Source organism: Drosophila simulans, chromosome 2L, assembly GCF_016746395.2.
Source record: "Drosophila simulans strain w501 chromosome 2L, Prin_Dsim_3.1, whole genome shotgun sequence".
Lineage (NCBI taxonomy): Eukaryota > Metazoa > Arthropoda > Insecta > Diptera > Drosophilidae > Drosophila > Drosophila simulans.
In genome coordinates, this window is record NC_052520.2 from 7,845,353 (window position 1) to 7,864,232 (window position 18,880).

General features: G+C 42.1%; 2 protein-coding genes across 3 annotated transcripts in view; both read right to left on the reverse strand.

The window, feature by feature from the left end:
- Window positions 1-45: 45 nt before the first annotated feature.
- Window positions 46-1,571, reverse strand: LOC6731412 (serine protease inhibitor 42Dd). 2 transcript variants are annotated; one of them, XM_016178710.2, is made up of 4 exons: window positions 1,448-1,571; window positions 561-1,378; window positions 361-507; window positions 46-279 (listed from the first exon to the last, which is right to left on the reverse strand). In XM_016178710.2, exons 1-4 carry the CDS (start codon window positions 1,476-1,478, stop codon window positions 226-228), a joined length of 1,050 nt encoding a protein of 349 aa, XP_016024031.1. In that variant the 5' UTR covers window positions 1,479-1,571; the 3' UTR covers window positions 46-225. The 2 variants fall into 2 exon arrangements, with proteins under 2 accessions (XP_016024031.1, XP_016024030.1); XM_016178709.2 differs by having other exon boundaries at window positions 345-507.
- A 1,483-nt stretch (window positions 1,572-3,054) lies between these two features.
- Window positions 3,055-18,880, reverse strand: part of LOC27206518 (protein split ends) — a 90,159-nt gene continuing 74,333 nt past the window's right edge. The window contains exon 2 of the mRNA XM_016178708.3: window positions 3,055-7,535. Within this exon, the coding sequence (XP_016024032.1) occupies window positions 4,869-7,535 (2,667 nt within the window). The 3' untranslated portion in view covers window positions 3,055-4,868. The remainder of the gene's footprint in view (window positions 7,536-18,880) is intronic.

Consider the following 18,880-nt stretch of genomic DNA (forward strand, 5'->3'; position numbering starts at 1 on the left):
TTTCAAGCTTGTATATATAGAAACACCGACAAAAAACAATTTCGCTACAAAAAGGAAATTTTTATTACAATTTTTGAGATATGTTCAGTAAGAGAATAATGTCTTTATTTATTTTTTAACTTCGTTTTTTCAAGTGACTAGAAAACACAACATTGTCTTAAAGATGTAATTCGTTTGGCAGTCGAACGACGCGTCCGCGGAAGAAGACGGTATGCTTGTCGCGAATCAAGAAGGCAAAAGGACGATTGACTTTAAAAGACGCCGACGCTCCTGTTTTTTCTAGAAAAGAAAAAAGAAAAATTGATTGGATGAGGTAATCTACAATGAAATGAATCATAATGTACTTTGGATATACTCTACGTGTTCTGCCGCTTCTCCTGTCGATGCTCCCCTTTCGTCAATCTCAATAAAGGATTTGTGTAGCACATTGTTAATTTTGGCACCTTTACCGTTGGTCAGAAGGCCGCTGAGATCCGAGCTATTACTGAAGATAAGGTGTATGCCCAACTGGAACTTAAAACATTGTAGAATTTATAGCATTTTCAACAGGTCCTACGCACTTTTCTTAGGGGCTCAACTAGTTCCGTTTGATATTTGATTTTAAACTTTGGCAGCTCCACATGAACATCTTTTTCTACTAGACTCTCTGAGAGTGTTCTTAGTATTTTTTCTATAGAGCTTAGATATGTGTTATGCAATGGCAGACCGATTATCATTGACAGGTTTGAGTTATGAAACGGCAGCTCAATAATTTGTCCATAAGAGTGATCAGCAATCCTAAACCTGCCCACATGGGACATCATCCTGACATAAGCTTTTCTATTATGATCTCCATAAAATATATTTAGTTTGGTGCCCTTTTTACTAAACATAGTTTTCCAAGCACCCCTATAGTAGACGGTGTTCACTAACACTGCACTTTCATTAATTTGCAGGTCATGATCATTAGAAATAGTGCGCATGGCCCTGTGACTCTTCCGTTGGACCGCAAAGCTGATACTATTGCTTGCCTTCCTTTGACCTAAGTTGTCGTTAGCAACTTTCATGAATGTGCTCGTCAATAACGCGTTGTAATCCTGCCTTACTTCATATGTCTCACTGACATAAAGCCGATTTGCAAAATGAAGACCATTATGTTGTTGGAGATTGGACATAATCCTTTCGTATTTCTTAACCAATTCCGTCATATCCACTGGTAGGTCAAGGATGCTTCTTAGCTCCTCGGCGGTTGTTCCTTTAGCTCCCATTAAGATCATGCTCATTCCAATTTCAATGCAAAGGGGCGAGGCAATAAAATTACCTTCTGCCTTATCCATTACCATTTCGAGTAGGTTTAGCTTGAATTTACCCAACACTGAAGTGGCAATTAAAAGCAGAACTTTGACAGGAGCATTGAATCCATTAGGTTTCGAGTTAGAAGAGTGCTTTTATTTATATTTGAACTTACCTAAAAATTGTATATTACTATTTCCCTGCATGATTGCTAAAAACTGCAATAAATCTGACAGCCGCTATTTATATACCTGCAAAAGTGAATTTCGATTCATCATAGACTGCATTTAAGAATCCATTATTCACGGATCTAAAATACATTCAGCTGTTAACTTAAGGGATAGGGCCTAAATGATTTTGTGTGTATTGAAAACACCTCTTTCTTCATTTTACGTTGAAATTCTTCACGGCTTGTTGTGCGACACCTAGTGTTCATTCACAGAACATGAAAATTTGACATGTACACACTTTTCTACTCATCATGTAAAAATACATTCGTTGTTACATTCCAGACTTACATTTTTTGTTCCTACTTTAGAAACTAAATTTAAGAGGAAATTACAGTTTCTTTTTAAATTTGTTTAACTTATAAAAAAAATATATTAATATATACTCTTCTACGAAGAATTACCCCTCAATACTTACTTTAATTTTATTACTTCCAACAGCTTTTCAATCGTAAAGAAAATTCCCATTGATATATTTTGCATAATATTTATCGCTTTTTTATTTGTTGTTTTTGTTTTCATTACATAAGTAATAATTTATTTTTTGTTTTCCTTTGTGTTTATTTGTTTCTGCACTACTTAAATATGAAACGTTGAATTCAAATTTGTTTTTTCATTAACTGTTTAATTTGATTAAACTTTATTTGCTTGTGGTGCATTTCATTTTATATTTTCGCTCATGCTCCTTTACCTCCCGAATTCTCACTACATTTTCTATGGTTTATTTGCTCCACAATTTGTACATTTTATTTCTGCATTCTGAATCGTCAGACATATAATAATATATATGTTGTAGTTTGACAAGACGCGGATTTGTTGCTGCATGCTTAAATAATTAAAATATATAACTTATGCAATTATTTTGTGATTTCTTGTTCATCTGGTTGCTTAGCCTTTGCGCGTTAATGTTTTAACAATTTGAAGTCGATTCATTAAGCGGGGCAAAAATGCTCGTATTTTGGTAAGCATCATTCTATATCGTATTTAAATTTAAATATAAGTTGTCATATATAAACACTCGGGTTATGTAAAATTTGTCAATATTTTGTAATTATTTAATTATAAAAATGATTGTTTGTTTTGTTGTTTATCTCTTTGGGTTGTTAGCAAAAATGATACAAAAAATGTTTGGGTTTTTTCGCCTTCAACTATTTCCATCGCTTGTAAAATTTGGCCATAAATATACGAAATTGCTGAAAACCGTTTTGACGCTTTTGATTAACCATTATTTGTCCCTTTTTATTCGGTACTGTTCTGTTTTGATGGGTTCTATAATTTATCTATAAATTTCGTTTAGTATCGTACTGGTTCTGGTCTGGCAAATGAAACACAAAATTTGAGAGAATTCATTTACAATAATAAGTATATTTTTGTATTTATTTTGCATAGCAATTGTAATTTGTTTTTTTTTTTTCAATATTTTTGTTGCATTTTATAACGCTTTTAAATATGTATAACAATGAAATTTTGCATGCTAGATGTCTCAATTATAATTATTTTATATAATTTATAAAGGTTTCGTTTATCGCTTTTTAAATTTATACAACTTTACACAGTTTTAGCTTAAGATATAGACAAATTTTGGTTTGAATTTGTTTTTATGTTTTTGATGCCTTTTCTTTTTTTTTTGTTTTAGCTTAGAAAATGTATTCTTAAATACAGAACGAAATGTTTTCTTTTAGAAAGTACAAACACACACAGGCATAAATAATTTATGAAATATGTTTTTATAACAAAAGTTTATAGATTTTAGAAATCTCTGCGTTCTTTTCGCTTGGCTCTTGGCTTGGGTTTATTTCCAGTTGGTTATCATCCAGAAGTTATATAGCATATACATGTTTTTCACAAAGTGTTGGCAACTAAAATCAATAGTACTCTAATCTCGTCGAAGGAAAAATGATATATACAAAAAAGGGGACCACTCGATGCCATTCACAATAGGGAAAGAACTTCGCCGAAGAGAAGTCTTAAGAACTAGCTAGCAAACGTGATTGTTGTATGGTTACGATCTATGAAACTAAATGCCTACAGAGCAAAGCTTACAAAGTGAAGAAGAACAGAAGACTATAATTATACAATTAAGAGAATTGCTCGAGTTAGATCTAGCGGCTACAATAAATATTAATCTTTATGTATATGTTTATGCTTCTCGCTAAGGCTTAGCATTAATGAATAATCCGCACTTGCTGCTCATCATATATCATATTCTGCGATATATATAATATATTACTCATTTTTGTATGGTATAATTTTAACGCGGCAACTTCTTATTTGTAAAAATGTGTTATACTTTCATTATGATGAATTATCTTAGAATTGTTTATCATTTGTTTTTTCTTGTTGTCTGTGGTGGGTTCATTTTGTGTGTTTTCTCTCTCTTTGCTCCATCAACTTGTTTGTTTAACTTAAAAGTAGGATTAAACTTAATGTAATTACAATGGTTTCCAGAGGGCGATGCCCACTGTCATAAGAACCAGCTGCCTGTGTGACCAAAGAAAAACCTTTCCTAAATTTTGTTTCGAAAGCCTCGCTTTGAATATTGTTTTGGGTTTAAATGTCTTGCAGAGCTTACGAGATAAAAATAATAACTTAATTAGGTTAAGCAGTAAGTGGTAAAAAACACGCACAAATTTGTCGTTGAATAATATACAAAAATTTAATTTTTTTTAAAGCTTTGGTTTCATTTATAATTTCTGCAAGCAACGTTTAAAGTTTTTTTCGAAATGGAGAAGCCTATATAAATTAGTATTTGTCCTTTTTGTTTTTAAAAGTGAGATCAATTCAAGCTGTTTAAAAGCGTTTTGAAATGTTTCTTAAAATTTTGAATAGATTTTGCATAAGGGTAAAACGTTTTCCAAAGAAAATTGTAAAATTCCTTGGTTATTAGGTGTCGATTTTACAAAAATTAAATTTGTATAAAATAGGCTTTTAAATTGTTTTTCACAAAAGCATTAAGACTCACGGAATATATAAGGAGGATTATGAATCTTATAAAAATAATTTAATAAAAAAATTGTCAATTGATATTTAGCTTTTAAAACAGTTTGCTTTGAATGCTCATATTTAAATAAGCAAATTATTAATATACATATGCTTTGAAGTTTACAGTGCCGCTCCTTTACATTGAACTAATAATTGAACAATTTAAAAGCAACTTTTGCCACCTAGATTTCATTCCTTTCCGGCTGTGAAGCATTCTACTTTCACTAAAATACCCCTACAATGAAAAATATGTGCGTTCAGGCTTTGTGCTTGAATATCGGCTGCACTTTCTCCTACAAAAGAAATGGGATTTTAACTAAGTTCTAACTGTTCTGTTCTGTGTGTGTGAAAGAGCTTTTCTTTGAGAGGTTTTCGGGGCTTCTATCTCTAGGCTATTTCCTTTTTGATTTGTAACTCGCAGTTCGTTGTTGCTGATGCAGTGGTGGTTGCGGCTGCAGTGGGTGGTGCTGGTGGTGTCTGCTTCTTGCTAGCCTTGGTGGCCATCGGGGGATGTGGTGGCGCTGGATGGTGTCCAGCGACGGATGATCCACTGAGCACACTCTGGGGTGCCACCCGCTGGCGCTGCTGCTGCTGTCGCTGCTGCAATGGCATTTCGTCGTCATCGGAGTCCTCCTCTTCCGGATCCTCATCCGCCTCCTCCTCCTGACTTTCCTCGGCGAGCCTTTGATTGGTCTCGTCGCTGCCAACATTGCTACTCATTTTTTCCAGTGCATGGCAGGCGGACATCTGGGCCTTCTTCATCGAGGACTCGTCGCTGCTATTACTACTATCGAACAACTGTCCGGCAGTTGCCGCCGAGTCCGGCGAGAGGGGCGTTGTGGCCGTGGGGGGCGTGGCTAGCGCACTACTGTGGGGAGCCTCCACTTGAACCTCTTCGTCCTCATCCTCCTCGTCTTCGTCTTCATCCTCCTCCATTTCATCGTCGCTGGAAATTTGACTGGGCTGGGGACTTTTGGGATTATTAGTTGGGTCTGCTTTATCGGCATTTTTTTCAAGTTTTTCCAGATCATGCGACTCCGTGCCATTGGAAGGACTTTCCTCATTCTCTACCTGCTTGTCCTCAGTTTTCTCTCCAACCTGCAGCTTTATTCTCTTGCTTTCAGGCTCATCTGGCTTCTCGCAATCCCCCCCTTCACTTCCAGAACAATTTGTGGGCGTCACACTCCGCCGCAGACCATTGTTTGGAGCCTTTATGAGGGGAGATAGCTCCTGTTGATTATTGTTATTAGCCCTATCCTCCATTTCCTCTTCCTCCAGCTCTTCGTCCTCTTCCGCCTCTCCTCGACCCGCTTCGACCACGTTTTCCAGTCGGGTTTGGTGCTTGAATGGCATCTTCCGAAGATCTACTTTACAGACCTGGTCTTCGAATTGTCTGCGATAGCGTTGGAGTTGCTCCGTAAGATCGGCTATGTGGGCATCCTGTTTGTGTAGCAGTTCACTCAATTGAATGTTGTTATAGCGATATTGATCGTTCTCCTGCAGTAGTCTCTGGAGTATCAGGAGGACTCTCTCGCGGTCCTTGGGTCGAGTTTCTCTGAGGGACTCCACAGCCTGCTCCCAGGGTGGTAACATGGCACTCGAGTCGGGCTCTCCGTTCAGACTATCCGTATCATCCGTGTCCGTGGATAACTCGAATTCACTGCCCAAATGGGGCTTACCATTTTGCAAGCCATGGTTCCCAGATCCTCCCGAGCTGTGATGGGTCTTGTGTTGAGTCGCATGATGCGGCGAGCTGACCACGTTCGATGAGTGGGTACTCAGGTTCAGGCCAGCACTGGAGGATTGAGTAGGTGATGAGGCCTGGCTTTTGTAGTACCCATGGCTAAAGTGATGCATGTGCGTGGGGTGATGCTGGTGGTGATGTGGGGTCATGCCGCTCACCGCGACCACCGGCTGTTGACTCATCAGGTTCTTGTTGATCCTTATCCGACTCGGTTCGTTGTTTGTGGCGGCTAACGACGAGCTGCCATTACCGTTTGGCAGGGAACTGGAGCTGGGCAAAAGTTTGGCATGCTGATTAACGGTGGCTATAATGTGCTGCGACGGTGGTGGAGCACCTGCCGTTGGCTGCACCACCTGGTGGTGCGACGACTGCTGGTGGTGGGGTGAGGTGGAGGAGGTAATCTCATTGCTGCCACCCGCTGAAAACTCCTCGGGGCTGCGCATGTTCCGAAGGTTAGTTGGTGTGGGCGGTGCACCACCTGCATTGGGTGGTGCAGTGGCTGGTGCTGCGGGCAGGTGGGCGGGTAGTGGTGAGTTGCTGCCACTCGAGGAGGGGTGTGGCGGTTCGACGACATCCAGTGGTGCTGCCACACCTTCGGGCGGCGATGCTGTGGGTGGTGTGGGTGTCTGCGATCGCTCCTGCTTGATGTGCACCACCTGATGATCCGTCTCCTTCTCCCTCAACCTCTGGCGTTCCATCACCTCCCTTTCCATTCGCTCCCTATCCTTGTCCCTCTCCTTGGAGAGAATACTCTTTCTGGGTGCCAAGGCCACATTGGGTTGGTAAGTCCTCTCCGCATACCGCTTGTCCGTACTCCGCACCACCCGCTCCGGATTCTGTAGCTCTGGTGGTTCCTGGCAGGCATAGGGTAGTGATGACAACGTGGCGCCATAGGCGTGCAGAAAAGCTTTGGTGGTATCAGGACCCCAAGGTCGGAAGGCCGACGAGGAGTTCAGCGTGGGTGGTGTCGGATATTGCGGCAAATGTGGATAGGGTGCGGTGGCCACCAAAACGGCTCGATGCTGGCGGGGCAGGGGATGCGAGTGGGGCAGGTGCTCTCGCTCCCTCTCCCGCTCCTTCTGCACACAGTGCGCATACATGACCTGGTACTGATACTCCAGCGCGGAAGCGGCCACCGTCGCCCCCTTCAGCTGCTGCAGCTGCTTCTTGCCACTGGGAATGTCCATCTGCGGCTGCTTCATTGGCGGTGGCGGCGGCGGAGCCAAGGCGCCCACCAGCCCATGTGGATGTCCCGCCAATCCGAGAACAGGACCCGAGCCAAGCAGACCGTCATCCATGAGCATTTCCGCCTGCAAATAAATGTTTGAGTCATTAGAAAATTGATCAATCACTTTACAAGTACACAGGAAGAAGAAGTGTACATCTTATATTACGACATTATATATTTAAATATATTACTATTTAAATCGACAGTCCAAAATTATTTGCTTCATAATGTTGCTTACAGTTCTCACATTTAAATAAACTAACTGTTGATCAATTTCGGTTGAAGTTTTCCCCAGTGGAAGCTTTAAGGTTGTTAGAAAATTGATCGACTATAAAAATAGCAGTGGAAGCCTGGCAAAACCAGTAGCCATCATCAATTTGAATTGCAGTCGGCGGCGAGCGAGTGGGCTAATTATAAACAAACAACCGAACTACCCAGGGAGCGATCCTCGAAAGCCAGACACCAAGCCCCAAACGCACCCCGCGGCTATGGCGCCAACTGTCATTGAGACCAAACCAGAATCCGGCGGAGGAGTAGGAGGTGGAGGAAGAGGATGGAGTGTTGGAACGTTGGAACTCCACTGGCGGCGGCTTCATCCTGGTCCTGTAACTGCATACCGCTTTGAAGTGGCTGCCAGCAGTTGTCTCATTCTACATACTACCACTCATTATACCCTGTACTTGGCTAAACAGAGGTATATTTTTCTATTGTTTCACGTTCAACCGAATACGAAATCTATATTATCTACGGAGTAGAAGTAATTAGTAGTAGTACTTTTCAACTTCTTTGAACGCCCACTTTGGAGTGGTAAATTTAAAAACCATTTGAAAAATACGAGGCATTTAAAAGTTGAAACCAAAAGTCTCACACATATTTGCATTATCAGCACGGTTAAAGGAAGAAGCGAATTGAGCAGGGAAAAATGAAGAGGAGCATTCCCAGCCGGTTCCGCGGTTTGCGTGTTTGTGTAGCTGTTAAAATGATTGGCACTGCGTCCAATTATGGACAAGGCAACCTCGGCTGCATTCGCAGCAGCCATAAAGTGATTTTTGAATGGAGGCGGCGCCATTATCCATTACCCATTGCCATCGCCATCGCCATCGCCAGCTTCATGGCCAACTGCGTCCTCACGCCCCTTGCCCATACCCATATCCATACCCATACCCATACCCATCCTCATTTCCAACGCAGAGGAGGTGTCACAGCGGCAGTTAAACAAATGGCCAAAGCAAACGATGGCGATGATCGAAACGAGTCTGTAGGAAGTCGCCTCTTGGAGATTTGCCGCTGAGTTGGTAAATGGTTAACCGAAAGGTGGGCTAATGATGATGGAGATCTGTAGATCCCAGAGCCGCAGATCAGCGAGCGTGTCAACAACGGCTCATTAGCATAATCATGGCATTGGGTTTCAGCTCTTAGGGGAGCCACCATTAAATGTTCAGCTCAAACGACCAGTTTTTGTTAACTCCTTCCCTTTTGGGGGCCCGCAAAGTATGCAACATAGGTTAACGACTAACTAGACCTATTCGGCCATAATTTCGGACTTGGCGTGCCATTGGGTTACCGAGTTGGCCCCGAAAAAAAATACAACCACCAGATGGATAAATTGAAAAGAACAGCACTCCAAGTGGAGAGATTAAGCTGGGCGACATGCCCCCAAAACTGGCGACCATGGCAAACTAAAAAAAATATATAAAATAAAATAAAATAAAATAAGACACACATTGGTGAGGCTAAGAGAGATATAGACGCAGCGATATGAAAACTGGAAGCCAGACACATACTCGTGCTCGTAGTGAGGGCCCACAAATGAACCATTAAACAGCAAAATCATAAAAATCAAGAACCATAAAGAAGTCGTCGCAAAGGAGCGCCATCTCCAGCCCAATCCGCACCACCAACTGGCGGAGCAGCACCAGCGAAACCGAAACGCAGCAGGAGATGCCCGCCGCTCGAAGCTCGAATCTTGAAGCGCGGCGACCGACAGTCGCTTTAACTGTAAGCAGATGGCAGCCAGCGATAGATGATGAGGCTCCGGAGCTGCCAAGGAGCTCAAACGTGCACATAGCGACAAAATGACGAACTCTGTGGTGCATCCCACCTACTTTATACTGTAATTTCGATTTGTAACAAATAGATTTGGTTTGTCCAATGGTTTATGGTACTAACTAAAGGTTGAGCTAACTGAGAGACTTCTTTGGATACAGTAAAATCGAAAGAGGTGTTTGACACTCCGATTTTTCCCAGTGCCTTGGAGCAGTGTGGCTGAGTAGCAGTCGGCAGCTCAGTGACTCGAGTCTCCATGCTGGCGCACGCGTCTTCGTTGACGGTGCAATGACAAATTGCACCATTGGCAGAGGCGGAGGAGCTGGAGGGGTGGCCATGGGTAGCGTCATCTCGGTTGCGAGTGCGGGTGCAAAGATGGCACCGTTTGGTTTATTTTCAGCAGACACGGAGCGAGACGCAGTATCGACGTTGCTGGTGCTTAAGTCCAAGGTCTTTTGCCATAACTCAGCACCATGGATGATGTGCAGCGGTGCCAAGAGAGGTCGCAACAGATCAGTATATATTAAAGCGTCTGGATAATACTCTACTCTCGCTAGAAATGATTTGATATCCCATTCCATATGTACAAAATCTTAAGTCTTTAAGAAACCGTATTAATTCCTAACCATTTAATGTTAAACCCAAAGTCTTAATCCATTGAGGATGTGGGTCTCTTTTGGTTAGTGTATCTAGAAAAATAATTGCACCCAAGTGACTGCTGTTGTGGCACAGGGGTGTGGCACGGGAGGTTTCCAAAGAGGGGGTAACCGTGGGCACGGCAGCAGAGCCATGGCAGCGACATGACTTCGCTTGACGATAAGATCATGGCAAATATTGACGACGACCGCGACGGACATGGACATAAGACTTGGGACATGGGACATGGAGATGGCGGTGGCGATGGCGATGCCGATGGAGTTGGATGTGAATGTGGATGCAGAGATGCCGATGGAGACGGCAAACGGCAATGGCAAACGGCGTTGACAATGAAGTCCGACCGAGTCATGTATGGGTGCAACGCCAACAACAACAGCAACATGCACAGCACAGCACAGCGGCAACAACTTGCGCCCCATTGATTTAGACTGGCAATTATGCAGCCAAAGATCGGAGTCGTCCTGCTGCTGCGGCTGCTGCAGCTTTCTTGCATGTTCCTCAATTGATGAGGCTGGTTTTGGGGCTTGGGGTTCGGGACACTGGATAGTGGATAGTGGATAGTGGATACTGCATGCAGTGGCGTCCATGTGGAAATGGAGCAGCGACCCATATGCATTGAACATTGCACCGACATCTTCGTCGTTTGGCTGCTGTCAGCTTCATCTGCATTTCTTGGCGTCATCTTGTTGGCGCTGCTTGTGTTGCAATGCACTTGAAAAAATGTATATTTAAATATAAAAAACAGCTTATAACTAAAGATAATTTGGTAACAGGAAACTTTCAATTGCTTTTAGACATTTCGAAGCTAATACAGTTGTAAATATTGTATCGATCTATTTTAAACTGTCTGGCTAATATGGAAATATTTTTTTTCTGTGTACTCCTGGTTTTCTGTTGCTGTTTTTGTTCGCGTCTGGCGCTGCCCGTAAACTTGTTTACCCCGCCAAATTCGTATCGACATTACACTCGCTACTATCCCATTTCTCTTTCCTCTTTTTTCGACGGCGACATTTTACAATTTTCCATTCGTGTTGTTGTCTGCATTCGAGTTGAAAAGAGAGCGATGGTAGCGCCAAAAACAGCAAGGAAATAAAAATCAGCCAAGTAACTGAAAAAAGTAAGTTACAGAAACAGAGTCAACTGTCGTCAAGAGATTCGGAGCATGACCATGACATAGACACAACCAGCTCCAGAGCTCTAAACATATATGATTCCAAGGTGTTACCGAACTAAGTTTTTAACTTTAATCAATATCAATAGAATGCATTTTTAGACATATTCTTTGAACTTATACCACTTTTTTGTTCAATAACATTTTATCTATGTTTCCAAAACAAAACCATTCAGCTCATTACATTCGTATATTACTAGATTTTTCCCTCTATTAACTAACCAACAACTTTATAACTCCATGCAGCTCCATTATAATAATGGCTAATTTAATTAAAGATCATTATATTCATCAGCATTTCGAGCGCAACGCCAAGAACTCAAAAACTGTAAAAGGCGCGAAACAAATGAAGAAAGCTCAAGCGAAGGAAATTAAAATAAGTATGAAAATAAATTGCAAAGGGGAAAAAAAAGTTGCGTTTAGAGAAATATTTAAATCCATTTTTAATGAAGTCGAAAACAAATTCCAACTCAGGTTCAGCCTGGCTGATTGCTGAGTCGAGTCCGTGATGAGCGAGGTAAATTCCAATAGCCGGCTAATGAAACCGAATCTGCGCGTAAGATAAATAAAAAGCTAATGTGTTGTCTACTAAATCATGTCGGGGTCGCAAGGCAGTTCTGGGAGCGATTCCCTGCACTTTTCTTTTGTACCTCGAGTGCTTTTCCCTGCTCTGCACCCAGCAATTTCCCTGTCCAATTAGCGTGCGACGTTTTGAGTGATGGCACAAAGTCAGACAATGCGCAAGCGCAACTGCAACCAAGTCACACAGCGAAAAAAAGCCGCCAAACATAAGTCATAAGTTGACTAATTTATACGATTTTTTAGAATGAAAATATAATTATTCAAATGTACACTGCGGATCTCTAGAAACATTGAAAAATTTTCTCTTATAAAGCAAATTTAAAATATGTATTGAAGTCACTTGAAGCAAATAATTAATATTACTTTCAATTAACTTAATTCACATTGAATTACATTTTTTGCTGTGCAATGGTCACACTTAATTTTATGCAGCGCTGTAAAAAAGAGTAACAAATTGCAACATTGCATTGCATTTTTATGACAGCTGCCTTGCCATATTTTCAAAATTTACGAGGCCCAGCTTCTGATTTTGCTCTCGGCCGCTCTAATCAAGCCTTCCATTGTGCTGCTGATGATCCACCAAAAGCGCGCAGATCCCTCCCCTTGAAAGACTCAAATTTATTGTCATTAATCATGGGGACGACTCTCCGCATCGGGTTTTCGGCTTTGACTTCGGTCTTGGACTTGGACTTAAACTTGGACGTGGACGTGGACATGGACAATTTGCTCCACGCCGCCGTTGCAACTGCTGCATAGCCATTATCATCTGTCCCGAGTCGAGTGGAGTCGAGTGGGGTTTCTTATTGATCAGCAACATGTTGCCGCAACATGGCAATTAAGGCTGGGTTCGGGCCGCAGAATACAAAGTTAGTTGGCAGCCGCCTTGGCCATCATGGGGCTAAAATTTATTTGTTGCCCGCCAAGGCTTTATTGTCTGTGCCACGGAAATGAATGGCGAATGGTCCCTGAAACGGGGTAGCTATCATATGAGAACCATTTGAATGGTGTAGAATGTGAGAACCTTTGGAAGGCATGAAAAAAACAAGAAAGGGATGTAGAGTTTTTTATTTGCTTTACACTATAAAAACGATTCTATAATTTTACGTTAAAATATTATATTTCAATATGTAGTATTAGGTATAAAATATATGTAATTAAGAACTGTTGAAATTTTCTCCCCAATTTAAGAGTATTTCTTTCTCCGCAATAGCCGCACCCGAAAAATCGAAACTTCCCTCCGCTTCGTATATGGCAAGATAAATGTTGACTTTGTCAGGTTGCCCCAATAGCTGCAACAGCCACTGCAACTACCACAGCAGCAACTGCAACACGAGCAGCAGCAGAAGATAGAGCTCTCCGCTTCATTATGGGTCATTTGTTTGCTGCATAATTGGCCAGAGCAATTGGCCCACAAAATTTATGATTTGTTTTGGCCTTTTCTCTGGACACTGTGAGAAAACGGTAAATGATTGACCCACCTCCACGTCGCTCCACCCCACTCCACTTCACTATACTCCAATCTTTTCCGTCTACCGTTGTTGTTCTTGGGCTAATGAAAATCTTTTGGGGCATGGCACCAAAATCAACATGAACATGTCCCAGCCACGCCCCCATGCCCATCAACTGTCGCTTGTCGTGGGCGTCTCTTCTTAACCAGCTCATCCCCACCAATCTACCCATTTCCCGCCCTGTACGGTCCATGTCATTTAAATTAAAAAGTTTAACCACAGCAAATTAGAGAAAACTTCTCGGCAACTTTTGCCAGCCCCAGGGGGGCGAAAAACTTCCCAGCCACGCCCCCTCCAGCCAGGTCGAAGCGTCAGTCAAACTTTGCATAGAATATAGTGGTTTAGTCCAAGTCTCGGATAGTATTTGGGCTACACATCAAGAATATAATATCGAATAGCTTCTTCAGTCGAACTCCACGAAAGTTTTTAATAAAAGCCATCTGAGTTCTTGAGATTAGATTCAAGTTTGGATTCCCTTTGGGTTTGCATTTAATCGATGGTACTAAACTATAACATGCATGCACTTTTCTCCGTGCAACCATTTTTGAATATTTCGCTATAGATTTCCCAGGCAAAGTTGAAGAAGGAAAAATCCAACAGTATGCCAGACTTTTGACAAAGTTAAGCTCCAGTTGGTTTGCACTCGAATAACGAATGACTGACAGGCAGGGAGAAAGGGTTGAGCGGAGTAGGGTATTCGGGAGTGAGGTAGCCGGGCGCAACTGGAAATGTTTGTCAAACTGTCTGTGCAGGAGACACGGCTAGTGGAGAGATTTTCGCGAATCATGAAGGTGTTTGGCATTTAGTGCTCATTGTTGACCATTTGACCTCCTCCTGCCGCCTTTCTTTTACAGTTGAAATGGCCAAAAAACTTTGCACAAAAATGCCATAAAGAAAGAGAGAGGTTTGATCGCCGGCCGATTTATGAAAATGTTCGTTTGGCTATCCTTGTTTAGTGTTTTCCAACGGCTACGTTTCGATTCAATTCGCAGTGCTTCGATTTATTTATTGCCAGCATTTCCATCTGACCAAAGATGGTCACCAGGGAGCAGCAGACGAGGGCCAGTAAAACTTTATGACCGCCAGCTGATCTCTGCGGTTCTATGAGCCACAGTCACCGGCTCATTCGCAGAATTTTCCAGGCCAAATCATGCGGGATTTTGTGACTTTAATTAGGAGCAGCTGAAGAGGATCGGATCCAAGCGGAGATCCCATCTCATCCGTAAATTCTACCGGCTCCGTTAGAGCTGCGGGCCATCGGAATTGCGTTTGGGGCTTTTGGCTCTGGGTGTAATTTTTCGTTTGTCACCGCAACTGGCATTTCATTTTATGGCAGTTCTCGGGCAGTGAGCAGGAAATGTCATTGAACCGAAGTTGGTCGCAAAATGAAACCCTCAAGCCAGGCGAAAAGCAAAAACAAACGCTTCAGAAGCTGAAAATAAGGCGGAGAAAAATGGGTGGGCAAATGAGGAGTCCCAGCGCAAAGGCAAATGTCAAAAACATTAAAGAATGCATAAGTACGAGAGAGAAACCGCAAAAGCTTGCGCTATAAGTATCCTTCAAATACTAAGCTATTATATCTAAATAGGAGACAAAAGATACAGATTGCAGATAAAAAAGTTAATATAAAGGTGAATTTTCTTAAAAAACAGCCAACTGAAAAACGTTTAATGTGCATTACATTCATAACCACTTCGTAGAGCATTCAACATTCGTTACTCACTTGGGCGTAAAAACCATTTCTTTTGTGGCTGCCAAGCCGAGCGAAAGTCAAGTTTAATTCATTATTAATATATATATATATATATGTGTGTATAAAAACAATGAAAAAAGGGCTAAAAAGCACACACACACTGGCAGCAACAATGGGGATAGCGTTGCGTTGGCCCAACGCCCAAAAGTATGCAATGCAATTAATGCGATGCCCCCAAGCGAGAGACATCACAGTATATGAATCACAACAATAGGAAAAGCGGACGGGGAACTCCTTGGAATTTCCCGCTTGCTCATTCTTCTCATTGTGCAACCCAAGTGTAGGGAAGTGATTTTCTGGAATACGGCAGGCTCTCTGGGGTATTCGCTTCTGTAACCCCTTTTTTTAAAGCCCCCAAAACCCCAACTCCCCCCTCGGAGTTACCCTTGAAACACGGCCCACACAATATTCGCACTGAACGGAGAAAAAATATATCCTGCATGGGGCAGTACATATCCAAAGTTTTCACCCCGCTCCTTGGGACTTTTGTTGTCTAATTAAATTTCTGCTGGGGTATGCAAGCCAGTGCAACTTGCGCACAGCATTTAAACAGCAACTCGAGCGAAATCATGGGGGTTAGGGTAACCCCGGGCAACAATCCGTGGAGCACTTGAAGGGGGGCTGGTACAAAAAAAATGGAAGCAGAAATCCCCTGCAGTCCCTGCAGCCTCCTTTATTTGCATTGCTGCAGTCCTAGCTGTTGGTTTTTTTTGCCATTGCTAGCTCTGCTGATTTTCTGCCGCATTTCGTTGTATCCTTGCGGGAATTTCAAATGAAAGTAGCAGTGGAGTGGAAGTGGATGAAGGAGCCAAGCCGAGCGGAGGGAGCAAAATGTCGAGAGGAGCAAAAAAAAAAAAAGTAAAAATCTAGGGTCGGGTGGAAAAATGGGGAAAAAAGTAATAAAGTCATTTAGATTTGCAAAGCTTGGGGTAGATATGGCAGCAGGTCCTGCAGGGATATGCGCTCGTGGTCCACCCCAGAAAAACTCACACACAGATACAAGCACACACACACACATACACCGAGAGTTTGACAGGAATTGGGCAGCAGCCGCAGCAGCGGGAGCACCTGAATTGCGGATAAGTACGGAGAAGTCGCCGTTTTTGTGCGCCCTCATTTTATTTTTTAAGTTTGGAATGTTAATGAACTCAGTCATCGGAGGACTGTAAAAAATATTTCGTATTTCTCACTCTCCCTTCGCCCCTTGCCACTTGAACGTTTGGCTTGGTCGAGAGGTTTATGCAATTTCGCTTCGCATTTCTGGCACTTCATTTGGTTGCATGCCTCCAGTGCTTCAACTATGGCCACAGCCTCCTCCTTTCATCAGACACGAATGGGCCTCTCCGGGAGGCAGAAGCAACCCAGCATCCCAGCATCCAACTAACCAACCATCCATCTATCCATCCATCCATCCATCCTGGGCTGTAGCTCATTAGCACGCCTGGATGAAGTAGATCGACCTGAAAAAAAAACTATATGTATATATATGCAAGTGCTGCAAACTCTGTCTCCACTTGCAAATCTGCTGGTTTGTTATTTTAATTTGATGCCAGAGTTGTTCGGATAGTTTCTAATTATTTATGCACAAAAGATTTGCCCCTTCAACTTTTTGATCTTATCGAGGTTGCTCCCTGGTGTTGGGTCAACTGGGGTTCTGATTTTATTAGTTTCTGTGCAGATAAGTTTCAATGAGTTCTCGTATTTGATGAGGCTCTGAGCGTAAATTAACAGGTCATTTAAAATTAATTATTTCCTATTTGCTTAAGGTGAGTTAAAACAAAGGGGAAAATATATATATAAAATCCGCTTGTTTCAGTTATAATAAATGTATTCAAACAGTTTTCGTTGAAAAAGTCAAATGTGTCTGCATTAAATGCCAATAATATGTATATCTTTTAAATGGCCAGTTAAATTGCTTTTAAAACTTTTCTCCATAAAGAAATATATCTTTATAAGGTACGTTGTGCAGTTAATTGTACAATCTAAACTGAATAGCACTATCTGTAGATACGTTTGGATTTCAACCACCTCTTTGTGAAGTGTTTGTTTGGGGCGTTTGTGGCAATGTTGCATTATTGCACTTGCTGTTTTTGCTATTGTTGCGGGCAGATCTCCCCGCATACACAAATTAGTTATAATTATAGAGCAAAATGGGAGAAGAGGAGCCCGAGTGAATGAAAGAAATTAATTTCTCAATTGCATTTTGCCACGCATTTTATTGTCGGCCCCAACGGCTGTGAGTTTTCCGTTTTCGAAGGCGGCAACCGCGACGAAGGGGTTTTTCCCCGAGGGGGGATCGTCAAGTTTGGGGCAGTCACTGTAGGCTGTGGCGTCGGCGGCGTCTTCTTATTTGGTGTCTGTAATTTGAAACGCTTCTCTGACTCGGAAAAACTGCAGCCACATTTGCTGCTGCCGTTTGCTGGATTTAATTTCAGCTTTGCTGGCCAAAAGCGCCGCTAAATGTCTGCAGAATATTTCAAATCCACACGCAGTTTTTCCCTGCAGTTGCAGCTCTAAGTTGCAGTTTGCTGCCGCGTTTCCGCTCGCATTGAGAATTTCGCCCCTGGCAATTTTTCTAGACGCTAGCGAGGGGATTGCGATGACGACCATTATAAATGATGGTTATTTTATAATTGTGGAGTGTTCACTTCAGTTCAGTTCAGTTTGGCTCGCTTCTTCGGCCACTGCATCCGTTGCAGTCGAAAAACGCATTTCGTGGCCATTTTTAATAGTCAAACAGAGAGCGATGGAGATGGATAGACAATAGACAGCGGTGGTTAAAAAAATAGTAAACAAATACGCTAGAATGTAAAAAACGATTCAGAACTTGTATTGAGAAAACTTTTTCAATACTAACTGTTTTCATTTATTTATTTTAAAATAACCCGTAAAACTTCTATAGTATTATTAAAATGTAGTACTAGTTTTTGAATATTAAACTCAGCTTTTTAAGAACTTTTACTAGTGGAACCGCGGCTATTACATCGAAGGGGTTAAATAAAGAGAGATTCGGAGAGTTTACAGGCTGTTGGGCCGCCAGCGACGTCAACATCAGCAGCGGGCAGTAAATCCATCAAAGAGTTAATTGCCACATTGCCGCCAACTGGCGATTGTTGCTGCAGTTGTGGCCGCAGTCGCTGCTGCAGTAGCCAAATGGCCAAAAGGCAAAAGAAACTCGGCGCTCTCCTGCGTCCGCAAACGGTAGTTAAAGCGGCTACCAATCCACAGAGTTTGGGCCCGCCGGGCAGACAACTGAAAAATGAGCCCGAAAAAAAGCTGCCAAGTTTAGCGAATTGTTAAGCGTTCAGTGTTCTGATGATGGGGTCTGGTCTAAAGATGAGGATGGGGCTGTAAATGAAGATTGAGTTAGTGGATGGATGCAGATGAAGATTTAACTGGGCACGTGACCGGCCAAACGGAAACCATCGAGAAACTGACATGTCAATAGAATCCGATACTCAATCTGTGCGAATTCGAGGCATCATCCATGAATGAAGTTTGGTTCATTAGTGGAAACTCGAAGCAGTGGATGAAATATTGAGGTTTCTCCAATAATTATGTCCGTTTGTTTGGGCTATTCGATATATGTATAAGTTAAGATTCAGATTAATTTAATTTGTAATTTGAAAACAGAAAGGTCAAACATATACTTCCGAGTATTAATTAGTCATTTTGCTGGCTAATACAATTATATTTTATAGTTTTCCCAA

Excerpts from the sequence above, each read along its gene's own strand:
- LOC6731412 (XM_016178709.2), bottom strand. The coding sequence starts at position 1,478 with ATGCAGGGAAATAGTAATATACAATTTTTAG. Across the intron at positions 1,379-1,447 it reads TAGTAATATACAATTTTTAG|TTCTGCTTTTAATTGCCACT; the intron begins GTAAGTTCAAAT and ends CTCCTGTCAAAG. Across the intron at positions 280-344 it reads ACACGTAGAGTATATCCAAA|AAAAAACAGGAGCGTCGGCG; the intron begins GTACATTATGAT and ends TTTCTTTTCTAG.